Source organism: Carlito syrichta, unplaced genomic scaffold (assembly GCF_000164805.1).
Source record: "Carlito syrichta isolate Samal-C Ts95f unplaced genomic scaffold, Tarsius_syrichta-2.0.1 Scaffold98135, whole genome shotgun sequence".
In the NCBI taxonomy this organism is placed as follows: Eukaryota; Metazoa; Chordata; class Mammalia; order Primates; family Tarsiidae; genus Carlito; species Carlito syrichta.
In genome coordinates this window covers 265,833-285,272 of record NW_007042231.1, presented here as the reverse complement: position 1 = coordinate 285,272, position 19,440 = coordinate 265,833, and the positions used below count along the sequence as shown (strand labels likewise).

The 19,440-nt window shown below is 41.6% G+C and overlaps 1 protein-coding gene across 2 annotated transcripts in view; it reads left to right on the top strand.

The window, feature by feature from the left end:
• SPATA6L (spermatogenesis associated 6 like) overlaps positions 1 to 10,968 on the top strand; it is a 53,039-nt gene extending 42,071 nt beyond the window's left edge. For both annotated transcript variants that reach the window (XM_021714862.1, XM_008063089.2), the window contains 3 exons: positions 4,731 to 4,824; positions 5,879 to 5,968; positions 10,768 to 10,968. In XM_021714862.1, the coding sequence (XP_021570537.1) occupies positions 4,731 to 4,824; positions 5,879 to 5,968 (184 nt within the window). In that variant the 3' untranslated portion in view covers positions 10,768 to 10,968. The remainder of the gene's footprint in view (positions 1 to 4,730; positions 4,825 to 5,878; positions 5,969 to 10,767) is intronic.
• Positions 10,969 to 19,440: the final 8,472 nt, after the last annotated feature.

Genomic DNA, 19,440 nt, shown 5'->3' with positions numbered 1-19,440 from the left:
GATTTATTGTAGAGATGAGTTCTCGCCAAGTTGCCCGGGCGGATCTCGAACCTGCGGACTTAGGCAATCCACTCACCACAGCCTCCCAAAGCGCTGGGATTACAGGCTGAGCCACTGAGCCCGGCTTTATATTTTATTTTAAAGATGTGGGGTACAATTCAGGATTAGGTATACAAATGGACATCATACAGGTAAAGTTTAGGCCTCCCTTTGGTCCCCACTTTGCCTGCTTTGAGATCAGGTACCCTTATTGATATTATGCCTCCCCCTAGCCCCTACCCCGGCAATATCCTGCTACTGCCAATCCCTTTCTTATAGTTTTATAGTAAATGTTCAGGGTCTGCTTATGAGTGAGAACATGTGGTACTCTGTTCTTTGTTTCTGTGACAGATCACTAAGTATGATAGACTCTAAATCCATCCAAGTTGCTGCGAAGTCTATATGTTTGTCCTTCTTTATGGCTGTGTAATATTCCATTGTGTAAATATACTACTTTTTTTTAATCCAGTCCAGTTTCGATGGGTAGCACAGTTGGTTCCATGTTTGTGCTATTGTGAATAGTGCTGCAATAAACATGAGTGTGCAGGTAGAATAATCTGAGTAGAATTTTTTTGTAGAATGATTTGAGTTCCTCTGGGTATATTGCCAGCAAGTGGATTGCTTGTTTCCTCATCTTTAAAATGGGCATGATGGCCAAAGATCCATCTTCTTACAGTCACAAAGTGCTTCTAAGTTGCCAGAACTGGGGAGAGCCCATGGCTTTTGTCCATGTGCTGTGTCTGTATACATCTTTGATGCTCCTTATAATCAGTACAGCAGACTTTCCTGGGAGACTGGATTTAGCATGCAGTTATTGGGCAACTATTAAGTGCAGTGTACATGATCAGGATACATCTCTGTTTTCTAGTGGCTCACACACTAGCAAGGCAGATACACCTCATGTCACTAAATATAAGAGACTGTGCATGTACTTAACAGGAATATAATCCAAATGCAGGGGAAAGAAAGCAGGAGATAATTCCATCAGAAGGGAGATCTGGGAAGACCTTATTTCTCTTAAAATAAATTTGTTGGGTGGTTTGTGCATTCATCTAGCCAGCCTTTCCCAAGTGTCTTTGTGTAGCATTACAGTGATTCTCAGCTCTGGCCAATGTAGGAATTGCCTCATGTGTATTGAGTCAAAATCAACTGGGTTTGGAATTGAGCGTGGGGTGGGAGGGGAGTGTGTGGAATCTCTGGTTAAAAGGGTGTGTGAGAGGGAAAACAAGATTGATATTCAATCTGCTAGGCTTGGAATGAACACACTAACATTTAAGACCATTTCTTCTGATCTCTGAAAAGTTGCAAGATAGAAGAGGATGTTAAAAAAAAGTTCGCAAAGAGCTTTTTACAAGCAGATTTGTGTGAATAGTACTGAACAAATACCACTAGAGTATAAAGGAGGAGGATGGCACCTCTAGAATGTTTTGTGGTGACGTGAGGTTTTCATGTGGGCCTTGAGGTGGGAGTATTGGATTATTATGGAGTTCATGGCACTGAGGGCTGAAAGGTGAGAGGCAGGGGCACTGCCATCCTCTAGCAGTTACTTGAGTTTGGAAGAAAGTGAGTGCCACGGCTTAAAGGTCTGAGGGGGACCATGGAGGCCAAACTAAGGAGTTTGGGTTCTGCTTGGAAGGTGTGAGGAACTTTGCGATATTAATCACAGGGGTTGGCACAAATGATTTTAGGTAAACAAGTCTGACCGCAGACCAGAGTTTTATCAGCCATCTCTGATGAGGCAGCAAATTCTGTATCCAAAGTCACTCTAAACTGATAACTTTAGACCTAAATGGACTATGAGTTTGTAAATAAGGCCATGATCGAATGACAAAGACTAACATGATCACAGAAAAGTATCCAGTTTGCCCATGACTGTCCTTGTTTTAGTCCCAAAAGTCCTGCATCCTGGGATACACCCAAGTCCCAGGTAAACCAAGACAGTTGGTCACCTTAACTCTAGAGAAGTTGTCCCAAGGGTAATATTTTTAAGACAGTAGTTTTGTTTTCCCATTTACTATATTTTTTCTTTATTTCAATAGATTTAGGAGGTACAAACAGTTTTTGGTTACATGGTTGCATTATATAGTGATGAAGATGTCTGGGCTTTAAGTGTCCCCACCAACCCCACCTGTGCATATTGTACCCTATAGGTGATTTTTTGTCCCTCCACCCTTTTCTCCCCTCTCCCTTTTGAGCCTCCAATGTCCATTCTATCATTCTCTATGCCTTTGCAGACTCTTAGTTTAGCTTCCACTTATTAGTGAGAACATGCAGTGTTTGGTGTTAGTTCACTTAGGATGATATTCTCTAATTCCATACAAGCTGCTGCAAACGACATTATTTCATTCTTTTTGATAGCTCAGTAGTATTCCCTAGTGTTTATATACCACGTCTTCATTATACACTGATAAGTTGATAAGCACTTAGGTTGGTTCCTCATCTTTACAATTGTGAATTGTGCTGCAATGAACATAATAGTGCTGGTATCTTTTTTAATATAATGACCTTTGTTCTTTGAATAGATACCTAGTTGTGGGATTGCTGGATCAAATGGTAGATCTACTTTTAGTTCTTTGAGAAATACCCATACTGAATTCCATAGAGGTTGTACTAATTTACACTCCCACCAATAATGTATGTGTTCCCTTTTCTCAGCATCTGTGCCCTCATCTATTGACTTTTAATTGTTTAGTAATGGTTCCTCAAGACAGCTGTTTTAAATGAAAGCTATGTCCTTCCTTCCTGTTCTTGGAGATGAATCCATCGCCTTTTGACTTTAGAGTGATCACAAAGGCAGGCTCCTGGGACATCAGGGGTTACCAGTACTTTGTGCCCACCTCACTTGATGTTCTTTTCACATCAGCATCATCAGAACCAGTCTCTCTGTGCCCAGATCACAAGGGCACATGAGAACACCTTTTGAGTTTCCACTAGCTTAATGCTGAAGTCAGTAAGGGCCAAAGTTGCAGGGATGACAATTTTTGGGAGACAATTTTTGAGTGAGAGTCAGCTCAAGGGTTTCATGGAAGACATGGAAAGCCGTTTAACTAACAGGGTGAACACTCTCAGACCTGTTCCCTATGTCCACCAGCTGAAAGCGTCGAGTCCCTTCAACACACATCCTCCCTCTTCACACTGTGCAAGGAGAAGGTGGATCCCACGGAAAAGACTGTGTTAAAGATGCAGCACTGCTCCCATCTGTTGACTCATCATTCTCAGAGATCTTCAAATGTAGAGTAGACTGTATGTAACAAATGTAAGAGTTGCTTTGGTATCAGTTACTCAAGATCTATGATGAAAACATTTACAGTATCCTCCTGGTAGCTATTTTTAAATGCTAGTTTTATTTATAGTTTCAAAATATTCCTTCCTCTTAAAAATTTTTAAAGTATAGAAATGATCTGTGTGGTTTTTTTCTTAAACATGGCAGTGCTTTAAGCAGTGCTCTTATTTGCTGTGAATTGTTTTCCCGGGCTGATCATGGATTTGTGTAGATTCATTCATATCCTTGGTCTTGTGTCTCTAGAAACCAGTGGTACATGCTTGTCACAGTGAGAGCTGGGATGGCAGCCCTGGATATGGGCTGTAACCAAGCAGAAGGAAACCTCACAAGGGGTTTATTAGTGTGATAGCCATAGTAACAGCTATATTTCCAAATGTACCTGTCATGTCCAATGTTTATCATACATTAATCAAAGAAGATTATTTTATCCAAATGGCTAAAAAACTTTAGGTGTTTTTAGGAAACAATGCCTATGCTTTTCATTATCCAATTGCTATGTACACTTAGTTTAGTTATACCTCAGACTTTAGGACTTTTGGTACCCATTCCCCTTCCAAATATGAATAAGTGAATGAATGAGTGAATGAATTCAATCACTCAATAAATATTTACTCAGTACTTATTATAGTATTCAGTACATACTAGGCCCTGGCATGAGCTATTAACCAAAGAATGTAAGTCCTCATTTCAGTCTCAGAGGAAAGACAGACATTAACCAAACAATAGCAAAATGTCCATTGGCAGCAATGGCATGAATGAGGTGTGGGTAAAGGAAACTCCAAGTGTGTAATAGGGAAACTGACCTCCTCTACAGAAGGACTTTCCTGAGAATGCAACAATAGGACTTAGCTCTAAAGAGTGAGCAGGAGTTAATAAGAGTAGGGATGGGGTTTGGGTGGAAGAGAGAGCAGCATTGGCGAGTGCCTGTGGGAGGTAGAAACGGCTCCATGTTTGAGGAGCTGAAAAAGACAATCAAAGCTGGGGTTAAGTTTGGAGTCTGAGTGGCCTAAAGTAAATGAGGCATAAAATAAAATCTTTTTGGTAGAAAACAACCAGGATTAAATTTTATATTCAAAAATTTTAATTAAAAATTTTAATGTAAAAGTAGGATTTGTTCATGGTAGAAATAGGTGAAAAGCACAGGAAAGTACAGAGAAGAAAATAATCACTCATAGCCATACACACAGACCCAAACCATTCTTAACATCCTAGTGGGTTTTATTCCCCTATACTTTTCCTGTGTGCATCCTTTATAGAGACATTGAAATCACACTATGTTTATCATTTTGCATGTTGCTGTTTTTTTCTTATGATTAAGTTTTAAGTATTGATCCATTTCGTTATATACTTTATTTGTGTCCTTTTTAGTAGTTGCATAATACTCCACCCCTTTTAATCTGTTGAGCAGGTTCCATCCTAGTTCTCAGTCTACGTGGAAGACAATTCATGAAAGAGTATGCAGTCTTCTGACATCCCATAGAGCTCAGCAGCACCGAAATAAGGTCAGGGTTTCTGATATAACTAGATCTTCCCTAACAGAATACTATGGGAACTGGGGCTTAAAGTCTAGTGGGGGAGACAGACATTAATCAAATAACCACAGAAATAAATGTAAAATTGTGACGCTTGCCAAGGAGTACTCTCCTGGTATCCTGAGAGTGTACTGTAGTGGGTATTTGACTTGGTTGGGAGTCAGGTCAGGATCCTGGAGGAAGAGACAGTGGAGCTTAGATCTGAGAGATGGCTAGCAGTGAATTTCTTGCACAGCATTCATCAAGCAGAGGTCCTGCAGCAGGATCCTTCCACAAGACTGAGAGAAGACATTCTAACTGGCCCCTCAGGGCGTTCCCTTCCCCTACCCACCGGAATCCCAATCCAGGAAAGAATACAGTTGTATGTGTGATCTGTGTTAACACCACAACACAGAATAAGATTTAATAAAGTGGTCTCATCTGTTTGTTTTTATGGGGGTGTGGGGATTGTTTCTTATCCATTGGCGGATATACCCAGAACTTTGTATCTGCCACAGACATAGATAGAGGCAAGTGTCGCCATTTCAAAAAAAAAAATCCAAATCAAAGGTTAACAGTGCCCCCAGTGGCTGAATTTAGCCATACCACATAGTTGAATTCATTGTCTTGACTTATTAAATACTGGTATGTACTAGCGTGATAGGATGACAAATGAAATGTTGATTACCCTAGCCAAGGGGGTAGTGAATTACTTTCCTTTCCTTCTGCAGAGTCACTGACTTTTCTTTAATTTCCAACATTTTCAAGTAAAAAAATCTCTTCAAAATATATATATATATATATATATATATATATATTTTTTTTTTTTTAAAGAGAAGGAAGAATGAAAGAAAAAGGAAGGAAGGAATACACACACGCACACACACACACGCACACACACACACACACACACAGTGAACCCCATATATGGCATAAATGGGATACATAGACCTCTTACACACAAAACTGCACATCTAGGTATCATCAATGTCAGTTACATTATAGATAATGTAAGTGCTGGATTTTGTGTGTCTGTGTGTGATAGAAAGATTCTACCTCTGAAGTAAATTATATCCTTGAAAGACCAAGCTACTCTCTGAAGAAATATCCACTGCATGAACAGAGATATTTTTAAGCTGCTGTTGTATGTAAGTAAATAGACTCCTGTCCACCACACTTATCTTCCTTTGCTAGAAGAATTTCAGTTTTCTGCTGTCAATCCAAAGTAACTAGAAAGTGTGGTGGACAGGAGACTTGGAGGAGATCCGAGAACCGCGTTCTTCCTTCACTCCATATAGTGATAGTCCCTATGTCTGCCAGCTTTCTTGCCTCCTCTTCTACCCCTCCCCCCGACCTCATCTTTATCTAATGGACCCTCTGGGCTTCTTTCAGCTCTGTGAACACAAGCTCTTTCCTGTCTCGGGACCTTTACACATGTTGCTTTTTCCTTCTGGAACACTTCTGACCTGGATAACTTCTATTTGTCCTTCAGGTCTCATGACTTTCCTTGACACTCCCTCCTCTGATGTTATACCCTTTAGCACCCTGCACTTTTTCTTTCTTTCGTAAATTATGGAACAATGTATTTTATTTATTTATACATATTTACATTTACTGATTTATTATAAAGGATATTGCAAAGCACACATGAAGAGAAGCATAGGGTACAATATGGGAGAAGGGTAGAACTTCCATCCCCTCCCTGGGCATGCCACCCTCCAGCCTCCATGTGTTCAGCTACCCAGAAGCTCACAATTTATTATTTTATTTGTATTTAGGTTGATTGTTCAAAATCTGTCTCTTCTATGAGAATGAAACCTTCATAAGATCAGGGAATCTATCTCTGTTGCTCACCACTGTATACCCTGCATTTAGTGTAATACAATGGAGTCACATTTAACTTTTCAAACACACATACGAGGTGTGTGCCCTGAATAAGAAACCTGAGTTCCCACCAGCCCCGCTGCTGTCCTTGAGTCACTTGAGCCTCCACCATGGTTGATGCTCAGTAAAGAGTTTGTATAAGTGAATATCGAATGCAGTAACAAGGCAACTCTAGAGTTCAGGTGTGTGGCAAGTAGTTAGCCATAGTGTGGAGTATCATCATTCCTCAGGTGTTCTTCCATTCCCTTCCTAACCCAGGTCTAGAATACTAATAGCTCTTTCTTATTATAAGCTTCCTAAGTGCCAAGCACTGGTTCAAATACTTTGCAGGTATTAAATGAGTTAATATTCAATTCTCACAACAACCCTATGAGATGTGTTATCATTTGCTCCATTTTACAGATAGAGAAACTGAGGCACACAGAGGTGAGGTACTTTGACATGGCTAGTGAATGGTGGAGCTGAGAGTGCGAACCTGGCTCCAGAGACCATGCTCTTAACCATTGCATTCTGATGCCTTTCCAAAGCAAGAATGTGCAATAGGAGAACCCTGGGGAGAAAGCCAGGGTAGGTGTGTAAGGGAGAGCCCTTAGGAACTTGAGCAGAGTTTGTGGATGCTGCCCTTGAACGTGTCCCACTAGGATCCTATAGTGTTGCAATGTTTAGTCCACATGCCAGCAACTTCAAAATAATTAGTAGTCTTTTTTTAATTTTGAATTGGAGACCCACTCTGTCGCCCAGGCTGGAGTGCCGTGGCATGCTCACGGCCACTCCAGTGTTGACCCGCTGGGCTCCAGCGATCCTTCCACCTCAGCCTTCCAAGTAGCCAGAACTACAGGTGTGTGCTACTGTGCCTGGCTAATTTTTTGACTTATAGTAGAGACGAGGTGTTGCCAAGTTGTCCGGGCTGGTCTTGAACCTGCGGGCTCAGGCAATCCACTCACCTCGGCCTCCCAAAGTGCTGGGATGACTGGCTGAGCCACCAACCTGGCCAATTAGGAGTCTTTCTAAACAATAAAGGAGTGTGGGCTGACCTGCTAAGTTTTCATTGCAGTCAGGCTCCTGAAAGTCTGATTTGAGGGTCATTTTTATGTTAGGGCACAAGTGACCTTGCCCCAGGGCTGGCCAGAGCTGTCTGCCTTCAGCACAGAGGAATGTGCAGGACAGCTCAGTAATTCCCATTCTGCAGCCTTCTACCTTAGAACGTTCTGCTTGATAGATTAAAGGATGGATCTGGGCCACTTAATCTCCGGTTGCCAAAATAATCATCCAGCCATTTATTAGGTGGTTATACAGACCTTAGTCCACATAATTACCAAATGCCAAATTGTGTTGAATTTCAACATGGGTAAGTAACATCAAGTTACATAATGTCCCGAGCCAGCCAATATGTGGACACTGATGTGAGGGGACAGAGAAAAGATAAGAAAAACATGTAAATTCTGTCTGGAAAATAGTTTTCCTAAGTAACAGGAGTTCCCACCCAGTTGTTTGGAATCTTCTCATAGGCCTTCCCTGGAAGCTCTCCATACCATCCTCCCTGGGCCCACTTTTTGAGTCATGGATTTCTGGTGAGGCAGGGATCCTGGAGGGCTGTTAGTAAAGGTACTTGTGGTTATTTTTTAAAAAGCCCAGGCAACTCTGGCCAGTCTTAAGCAACAGGGCATTTCTTAGAAAGATGCTGAGTAACCATCCCAGTGAATCTAGGAAAGATGCAAATGAGCAAGGTCTAGTAGATAAAACAGGACAGCTAGGGCCATTATGGGTTGGGAAGACATCTGAGAGAGGAAGTGTTTGGCACATGACCCAGGGCTTCCCACTGCACATCCCAGTCCCTGCTTTTCTCTCTTAATTGCAGCAACCATTCCTGTCCCTTCCCTTCTTTACATCAGCAATTTCACTCCCGATCACCTTTCCCTCTCTAAGCTTCCCAGGGAGACAAGAAAGTCGGTTCTTACCACAAAGAGATTAGGAATTCTTGAGCCCCAAATCACAAGTTCAATTGTCTAGCCAGGTAGAGGCAGAGAATGTGTAGAAGAAATGTAGTGTAGAAGGGGTTGGAATACATCTATTTCTCCATATTCTGGATGTTTTGAGTCTTGGCACTTTGGGCATAAAACAGATTATTTATTTGTACACTTAAAAATGGTGAATTTAGCCAGGCTCGGTGGCTCAGCCTGTAATCCCGTGCCTTTGGGAGGCTGAGGTGAGTGGATTGCCTGAGCCCGCGGGTTCGAGACCCGCCTGGGCAGCGAGACCTCATCTCTACAATAAATCAAAAAATCAGCCGGGCGTGGTAGCGCATGCCTGTAATGCCGGCTACTCAGAAGGCTGAGGCGGAAGGATCACCAGAGCCCAGCAGGTTGAGGCTGCGGTGGCCGGGAGCGGCCACTGCACTCCAATCTGGGCGACCGAGTGAGACTCCAACTGAAAAAAAAAAAAAAATGGTGAATTTGGGCAACACCCTCGGGTCCCCTCCCACTGTGGGAATTTTTCTGTCCTCTCAATAAATCCTTCTTTAAAAAAAAAATTGGTGAATTTTATCACAAAACACTCCAAAACACAATGAACCCCACAAAAACAAACAATCCCGCAGATTATCCCTAGTTCTCTTGGAAGGCATGATGGCTGTGACGTCTGCCCTTATAAAGTGTGTGAGCTATTGGCCCTTGTTTGGTACACTCCGACTGAGGTTCGACTTTCAATGATGGGTTGTCAAGGCAAGGCCACTGCTGTGAAACCTCTGGTCCCTCAGGCCCTCTGCCTTCTGTGAAGGGTGGAGGGCACTGACCAAGCTGCACCAACTCTGGCCCACTGAATTCTCTATCCCTGTGAGCACCTCCCTGTGATCCTAGGTTCTACCATGTGCCTGGCCTTCAGCAGGAGTTAGTCCCCTTGTAATGCCCTCAACTGGAGGGTTGCCAAGGAACTTAGGCCTGGATTTCCTCAGACATAGACAAGAATTGTAGCCCCAAATTGTTTCTAAATTAAAGAACAGCAAAAAGGAAAGAAACAAATAAAGGGTAAAAATTAATTGACATGCTGGTTTCTGATCTTGTCATAGCTCATGAGACCTCCGGCCCTTAAGACGGTGTCTGGTATGGCTTCTAAGCTCGCCTCTCTGCACTGGGCAGGAGCCAGTTTACTTTTTTTCATGATGGCCCCCTCATCTCCATTACGTCGAAAGCTGAAAGCAAACCAGCCTACACATTCCAGCTTCACTATTTGGCACCCTCCCTCTCTGATTTGGTCATACCACCTTCTGAAGAATTTGTTATTTGGTGTCTTGTGAGCATTGATGCAATAGGTAATGATGTACCTCCTTGCATCCCAGGAGCTTCTGGTTTTGTCAGAGTCCAACAGACTACGTGGGCAGTGACTATGCACCCAAATCACAAGGCAAATTTCTGGGTCAGCATCTAATCCTCAGTGGGCATTAGAATCACTTGGAGCTTTAAAATTATTGATATCCAGGCCATACTTTAAGCCAACTTAGCTGGAATCTCTACAGGTAGTGTCTAGCATTGGTATATCTATAAAAAGTTATTCATGGGATTCTGTTGCACATTTAGGATTGAGAATCTCTGCAGTAGGTTGCAAGTTTCAGGATGGGAAATTTGGAACACTCCCTGCCAACCCTATACTGACCCCCTCCATGCTAAAAAAAAAAAAAAAAGAAAGAAATTATTCTATAGAATAAAATTGATTGGAACATATTTAACAGTTCAATTCAATAACACCTAGCAGTTTTTAGCACTTTTACTATGTGCCAAAGACTGTACTAACTTTTCATGATATTGCTAGGAGGCTGGTACTCTGAGTATCATCATTCTATTATACAAAGAGGTCAAGTAACTTGCTCAAGGATACAAGGATGCTCATTGCCTTAATCTGCATTGGGAATCTCAGGGAAAAGGCTCGGAGACCAAGTGATCCCAAGGCAGAGTTATATGCCAAGACTAGGATAGTATGAAATCATCCTTTTCTCCTTGGTTGTGTGGATTGTTCATTTGTTGCCACATGTAGTATGTGATGTTTCAAATTTTACAGGAGAAAATGAATGAAAGCTGAAGGAAGATCATGAGGAGCTTACTCATTGAGACAAAGGACACATCCTTAGAGAAGTGAACAATGGCTTTTGTTATTTGTATTGAGATTGGTGTCTTAATCCCCTTTAAATCAAACCTGTACTCAGCCTTCTGTGCCCAGGTAAGAGTTGTTGATTAAAGTGTTTGCTGTTTGGGACTCACATTTTCTTGTCAAGCTGGAAAATCTGTGTTTTAGTTTGTTTGTATGTTTGTTTTGAACATGAAATAGAAAAGCACAATAGTTTCCATTTTGAAAGTACTCCTTAGAATCCTAACTGAAAATGTCAGGATGCCTCTTCAGGTGCTCTTCATTTTTGACTGTGGATAAAGTTCTTTTTTCCTCCCTTCCTTCTGCCCTTCCTCCTCCTGATCCCTCTTTCCCTCTCTTCCTCCTCCCTTCCCTTTCTCTCTGTCTCTTTCAACTTAAATTTCATATGAGTTAGAGGAAGTCGTTAGAGAAATAATCTGATTAATCCTCCAGGAAAGATTGTCGACCTGTTTCTTTTTGGTAGATCTATTTTTGTTGTTGTTTGATTATTTATTTATTTATTTATTTTGAGTTGGAGTCTCACTCTGTCACCCAGACTGGAGTGCAGTGGCTGCTCCCGGCCACCGCAGCCTCGACCTGCTGGGCTCCGGCAATCCTTCCGCCTTGGCTTTCCAAGTAGCTGGAATTACAGGCGCGCGCTGCTATGCCCGGCTAATTTTTTGATTTATTGTAGAGATGAGGTCTCGCCAGGTTGCCCAGGCGGGTCTCAAACCCGTGGGCTCAGGCAATCCTCTCACCTTAGCCTCCCAAAGTGCTGGGATTACAGGCTGAGTCACTGAGCCCGGCTTGTTTGATTTTTTTAGTGTTAGACTTGCTTTACATGAAGTCCACTAAAAACCTAGGAAAAGAGAGCATTACATCTGAAGAATGCAGATACCATTTTAAAGGTTAAATTTATATGACACATTTGTAAGAGGAGACTAGTATGTTTGGAGTGTAGTTTAAACTACTACCTCTCCTTTGCTCCAGCAGTTTTTTATAAATTTATATGAGGAACAAAACCTTTCTCAAACATTTCTCTAAAAGAAGAACCTTTTTAAGCAAGTAGGTTCTACAGATATGACTGCCAAAATCATAGTTTAAATGAGTAGTGTGCCTTTATGAAATGCTTACCCAGTACGAGAGAACAGAAAGAGAAAGGGGACTAGAGGCACATTTGTCTTCATGGACACAGATACAGAGAAGAGGGAGTATGAAAATGGAACTACCTGCACTTCTCTCATACTATAACCTTAGCATTTTCTTCTACCATACCTGCTATGGTCTGAGTGTTTCTGTCCCCTCAAAATTTATATGTTGAAATCCTAACCCCCATGGTAATGGTATTAGGAGCCTTTTGGTATTAGAAGTGATTAGGTTGTGAGGGCAGACCCATCATGAATGGAGTCAGTACCCTACACAATAGACTCAAGGGAGCTTGTTTGTGCCTTTCACCATGAGAGGACACAGTGAGAAGGTACTATTTGTGAACCAAGAGGAGGGCCCTTACCAGATTCAAATCCGCCTCCATCTTGACCTTGGACTTCCCAGCCTCTACAACTGTGAGAAATAAATTTCTGTTGTTTATAAGCTGCCCAGTGTATGATATTTTGTTGTAGCAGCGCAAATGGACTAAGATGATACCCTAGGCCAGGTATAGTGACTCACACCTCTAATCCCAGCTCTTTGGAAGTTCCAGGTATGAGGATTACTTGAGCCCAGGAGTTCAAGACCAGCCTGAGACACATAGCGTGACATTGTCTCTACAAAAAATTCAAAGATTAGCTGGTCGTGGTGGCCTTAATAATAGCTGCTACTTGGGAAGTAGAGGCAAGAGGATCACCTGGGCCCAGGAGGTCAAGGCTGCAGTGAGTCGTGATCATGCCATTACACTCCAGCTTGGGTGACAGAGTGAGACCCCCAGCTCCAAAAAAGACAATGTCCTAAAACTCTTTTAGCTTTTACAAGATTCATTGCAAGTCAGGTTTTTTGTTTGTTTGTTTTTTTAACTTCTGCTCCTGGGAATTGGTTCATTAGATAAATTAGGAAAATGAAATTAAAATCAAAACAAAAAAGAAGCTCTAAAAACAAAAACAACAAAGTGAAATTCATTTATCTTCTCAGAATTTCAGCCATATAAAGTATATCCAAGTTGAGCATCCCTAATCTGAAAATCTGAAATGCTCCAAAATCCAAAATTTTTTGAACACCAACACCACACCACAAGAGAAAAATTCCACACCTGACCTCATGTGATAGGTTGCAGTTAAAACACAGTCAAAGCTTTGTTTCATGCGCAAAATTATTTAAAATATTACATTAAATTACCTTCAGGCTATGCGTATAAGAGGTGTATGAATCATAAGTGATTTTTCAAGTTAGACGTGGATCTTATCGCCAAGATATCTCATTATGTTTATGCAAATATTCAGAAATCTGAAAATAAAACTAAAACCAAATTTGAAACACTTCTGATAAGTCTCAAGCACTTCAGATAAGCGATACTCAGCATGCGTTACAACCAACATTCTACCTTAGGAAGGCAGACAGTAAGGTTAAATTATATATGCTAATAGGTTATTGCTGTCTCTAAAACAATAGTTACTGATTTGTTATCTTGATGTCACCTCTAAGAAGTTCTTAAAAATAAAAATACTGTGTTATCTTAAGATTATGGTACAATTCTTAGGGGAGGGTCATAGTTACCTCATTTCAGCTGTTGTTAAACTATATATTATGACATTCAGTGTTCAGTTTTTTTAATGGTTTGAGCATAATCCCTTAACTTAATTGAATAAGATCTTAAATGCCCATTCTTAAAGTCATTTTTGTTTTCCTCACTAAATTATGCTTTTTCACCCTGACTTTCAAATCTGCTAACTCTATTGTTTAAATTATTCTTATTTTAACTTCTTATTTTTCAAGGAATTATTTCAGTTTTGAGCAATCATACTGGGGCCAGGACTGCAGTTGAGGAATTTTGCTTTTGGAGTATATAATAGCATGAATAATTTTGTGACATATTGGGGTTTGGATTATTTTGGGACGATCTATGTCATTAAACATGATAAGAAGAATTTCTGTCTATACTACATCAGTTTATTCCTTTCTTGGCTTTCTCAGTTGCAGATCTGTCAAAGCCTGGGCTGTAATTTACAAGCATGTTTTTTGGGGTCTTGATTTGCAGAGGCTTCTGGGAAAATCTTCTTTGTGGAACCTGGGTCCTCCAAACAAAAGCTGCTGTGCAGTGAGGCAATTTCTCTATGGTCACCACACCGAACCAAAGTTAGCTGAAGCCAGTAGGCCATGAATATTAAAAGAGATTTAAAAATATGGGTGTGAATGACATATTTGATGTAAAAGAGTTGGTTTTAAGTGTATAATTTGAGAAGCCCGTTGGGTATGTGTGAGTTCAGCCTAATCCCTGAATGCCAGCCATTCTCATTATAGCCATTACTTCACTCAGTTCCATTAAAGGAGCCCTCTGGCCTCTTTGAAAGGCAGCCCAAAGAACAAGACATGCCCACTATTCCATGCTGTCACCAGTGAATCTGCTAGCACCACCAGATGGAACTACTGTCCTTCCCTGCTTAGAGGACCCATCTCAGCACTGCTTGGGGACCTGCAGATCTTGGAGAGACCCCCGCCTTCCTTCCTTGTGCTGGGAACTCTACTGAGAGTGATTAAGAGTTGCAACCCTCTGTTCCTTTGGACAGGCACCCTCCCATCCTCCACACTGGATCTTTGTTCATCAGAGAACAGAACCTTTGCTTAGTTTCACCTTCAGAACTAGAGAATTTTGCCAAATTAAACTTTTCCTTGGATGAAAATGTGTCCTTTGCATGATGGCTGCATTGGGGGCACTTTTTCAGTAAAGTGAGGAGTTTCCAGTTCAAAGTTTTTTCTTCGGAGTGCTGCATCTTTTAGGGTGATCCATTAGCAGACCCATAAGTGTGTGTGCATATATTAAAATTTTGTTTGTGTGTTTGTTTTTCTTATCTTTGTTTTTAAATGTACTTTTAACCCATGGTATAATATCAACACTCCTTATCTGCCATAAGAATCACTTGCTGGGGCTTATTTGCTCTCTGTGACTCTGTGGTGACTACAATGCTTTGTCTCCTCTCCAAGACCATGCCAGCTGATAGGACAGACAGAATGCAACAGATGTATACCTGGGTCTGCTTTGCATGTGTGCAAGGTTCACATGGGAAGGCAGGGACTTATTTTTATCTGACACTGGGACTTGGATGGTAGCAGTGAGGGTTAACACGACCTGCCCCAGGAATAGTGAGGAAAGGGCTTTGGGAGCTGCTAGGCCACTGAGACACCAGGATTAGGACTCTTAAATGAAGAGAGGAAAGGGAGACTCCTACCAAGTCAGAGAGTTTGCACTAATGTAAGAGAGTTGAGATACGCATGGTGGGCCTTGGGTTTTTGGTTTGTGATTGGTTGGGGGGGGATGCTTTTGAACCAGCAAAGGTGTGTCACTGCTTAGCCTGGTGGGTGTGGAGGGTGATTTGTCCCCCACATTCCTCCTTTCACAAGGGAGGCCAGGACAAGGGCAGCTTTGGGGGCTTGGGAGAGCTACATCCTTTTACAGACCTCACCATCTACTTTTGGAGCCCTAGAAAGCCAGCAAAAAGATGGGGCAAAAGTTATGTCCTTCCTCCCACCACACCCCTGCTCTCATTCACTCCTTTGTTCAGTATCGCTGTTTGCCAGGTGCTGGCTGCATCTATTGCTCCGTGTGAGCATGATGGTGTAGGTGTTGACAGGATTCTGGAGCAAGAGCTCTTGGATTTGAATTCCAGTTCTGCCATCTACAGGCTGAGTGTCTTGGGTGAATAATTTAACCTCTTTGTGCCTCAATGTCCTTATGTGTAAAATGGAAATAATAATAGGATCTGCTTCATAATGTTGTTATTGTTGATAGAGGACACATTTAAAGCACATTAAATCAGTGCCTGGCACAAAATGAGAACTTGAATTCTTAGTTTCTTGCCCTGTGGATACTTGAGGAAAGCATTATTTTCCCCTGTTTTTTGCTAAGGACACTGAGACTTAGAAAAGCAAGTGTCAAGAGTCAATTCCCAAACCCTGTTCTGTTTTGTTTCTAAACATCATGTTCTCTCACCCACTTTCTGCAATCCTTTGGTTGTCATCTGATTGTCTCTGAGGCTGGTGCATCCTAGATAATTCAACTTAAAGGGTTTGAAAAATATAAACTTAGAACGTTTCAGGGTGACAGAGTAACTAAGGCCGTTTGACAGAAGTTAGAACAAGGTTAACTACTTGTTTAGGCCAACAAGAGATGCGTCTGGTTCTTGTTTCCTGTCATTGGAATGTTATGCTTGTAAATAACATTTTTAGGAAGTCCCCCTTCCACCCTTCCCACACCCCAAAATAAACCTTCCTGTTCCTTTTCCTCTAGGAACTGACACTTACATTGGAATTTTGAACTGAGATAAATATCACACCTGTTTTACTGGGATGACTTCCAGGAACAGACTGTGGGCAGTAGGTGTTATTGCTGGAAGAGCTGGACTCGTGGTGGGAACTCTTGGTCGTGAAAGTTCTTTTGACATTGCGTAAGGGAAGTTCAGCCCAGGCACACGATGACATCCTTTGTTCATTGGATCATGCCATCTCCCAGCCCTGCACTTAAGAAAATTGATTCCACAGTCTTGCAAGGATCCACTCACCTTGTATTTATTAAGCTCCTTCTGTATGCTCAGTATCGTACTGGACCCTGTGAAGGAGGGAGGGGTCACACTAAGGGGTATGAAATATAACTTGTGCCCGCCTGAAGTTTCCAGACTTACTAGGGCAATGAGATGTTTCAAGAGTGATTCTCAAAACGTGTTGTAAATTCAGATGACTTCAGGGCCATGCAGTATTTTTGACTGTTAGAAGCAGTGGGGTTTGGAATAATGGTGAGTGGTAGGAACTGGAGTGAAATGGAGAGTATAACCTCCCACCCTCTCACAAGGCGTTTATATTCTTAAAATTCAGATCTCAAATAACCAAAGACTCTGTGGCCTTATAAAGCTGGTCTGAAGCTCTGTCTTGCCCACAGCCACCAATTTTGACTTTTGTTTAGTTGTATGAAATAATAATATTGATTTACAATGAGGTTTGTGAAGCTCAATTTCATTACTTTTTAATAAAGTCTCATATTGATTAATAATATAAGGCAATATCTGATTATGTACCAAGATACTGTTATTTCTCTAGGTTCCACGAGGTAAGTGAGTGGATTGCCTGAGCCCGCAGGTTTGAGACCCGTCTGGGCAACTTGGAGAGACTCCATCGCTACAATAAATTAAAAAATTAGCCGGATGTGGTAGCACGCACCTGTAGTTCCAGCTATTTGGAAGGCTGAGGCGGAAGGATTGCTGGGGCCCAGCAGGCGAGGCTGCGGTGGCCAGGAGCGGCCATTGCACTCCAGTGCACTCCAGTGCACTCCAGTCTGGGTGACAGAGAGAGACTCCAACTCAAAAAAAAAAAAAAAAAAAAAAAAAAAAGAAAAAGAAATTATGGGATCCTGGGGCTGTGGGCCAAGAATTTATTTTCAACATTAAAAAAATAGGCATGTGGAAACCAAAGGGAGGCCCAAGCCTTGCCTGTACGGTGACCTCTTATATACCTAGTCTTTTACTAAAGAAAAACAAAAAACAGGTGAATCAGGTATAGAAGAGGTTTGGAAAAAGTGAGGTAATTAGGAGGGTAGAATGAAGGATATGTGTGTGGAGAAGGAAGTGTCCTCTGGGGAAATCTTCTGAAGTGTCTTAAATATTAGGCCCAAAGTTTTAGACTTTGTGCTGTAGACACTAAGAAGTCATTAGAGTTTTGGAGCAAGACAGCTAAGTATTAATCTGATGACCTTGTTCAGAATGTCTTGGGAGTAGGTAGAGTCTGATGGCAGAGAGACTCTGAACAAAGCCATCAAAGAAGTCTAGAAATTAGGGTAATGGAGCCTGAACTGAGTGGGAGACTCATAGGAAAGAAAAACGCTGATTAAAAACATCGGAGATGGGAAGAAGTCATGAGGCAACTTATTTTAGTGGTGCTTAAAACCTGTGGGTGTACATGTGGGAAGAGGGTAGTGGGTATCTGGCTCCTTCAAGGAAGAAGCAGTTCAGTCAGTTGGCCTGGGCTTGTTGCAAAGTGAAAGTAAACTATTTAATCATCAGAAATGAAGTACTGGTTGATAGAATAATGACCCTGCAGAGATAAGGACACAGTGTCCTTCATTTTATAGATTCGTAGTCTTCATTGCAGCTGAGGCAAGTTGAATTCATAGACAAAGAGAATTAAAATATGAGGTCAAGTAAGATCTTTCAGGGGGTGTCATGGTCTCTTTTTGGCAGGTGAGATAGAGTAAAGAACACACAGAATTACTAGGGGATGGGGTGAGGTAGGATAGGTGTACTAGAAGCAATAGAGGCCTTGTGTTAGATTGAATGTTTTGCTTTTTAAAAGATCCCTGTGAAGTTCTCATGGTTATAAATAGAATTTAGATTATTATCAAAATACAACTTGTTTATTCAAGGATTCCATGGGAAGAGAAAATGCAGGAGTACATCTTGTCCAGTTTCTTCATGACTGAACAGAGACTGAGTCTTGGGTCACTCACTTCACAAAGAAGCAGCACTGTTCACTCAGGGGCTTCACCAGAGCAGAGGGATTCAAGTAAATGAACTGACAGCTATAGACCTGCCTTGTAGCTACAACTCTTTTGGGATCCAAAGCAGGAAGAAATTGTTACTATCCTAGGATGTTAGGGGAATCATGGTGATTTTGAAAACACAATACCCAATTTAGGAGAGACTACAGAACAATTTTACAAAAGATCTTGGATAAGTTCAGTTTTAAAAGATATTGGAAAAGGTCAATAGGAGATGCTCAGTAGATGTTGGCAAATGGGTATCTGAGGTTTGTCTTGGAGATCAGGGTAGGAGAAACCAAGGGTAGATATAGATTTTTTGGATACACCCTTCTGGTAATCATCTGCGTAGAAATGGTAGTTGAGGCCATAATGATGGATGAATTTCTGGTGGAGAGAGTCGAGAGAAAGACCAGAGGATATGGAGCTTGCTCATTCATTCTACAAATTTTGAGGGGCCCTGTGTTTGGCATAGGCAGAGATGAAACCCACAGAAAGGGAGGCAGCAGGAGGAGGAGGTTATAAAGGTGATGAAAGATTGGGGTCAGGCAGGACTTGATGAGGTCTTAGAGCCAGGGGAAGAGGACTTATTGAAATATAGGCTAATTGACGGTGACAAATGTTGCAAAAGAGTAAAAATTGATGCTGAGAAAATGGATTTTGGATTTCATGAGCAGGGCATTAATGAGCTTGGAGTTTCAAGAGAGTTGTGGGGTTTGAAGCCAGATTGCAGGGGATTAAGTGTTAGTGGGTGGGGAGGAATGGAGGCAGAGAGAGAAGTCCTAGAAGCAGCTCCGCAAATTTGGCAAGAAAAGAAAAAGAGATCTAGGGTTCCAGTTTTTATTCTGACACCTTTTCATCCCTGGTTTTAGAAGAGAAAAGCTTTTGGGGAGAATTGGGTTTGGAGTGAAAGATTTTTTTTTTTTTTTTTTTTTTTT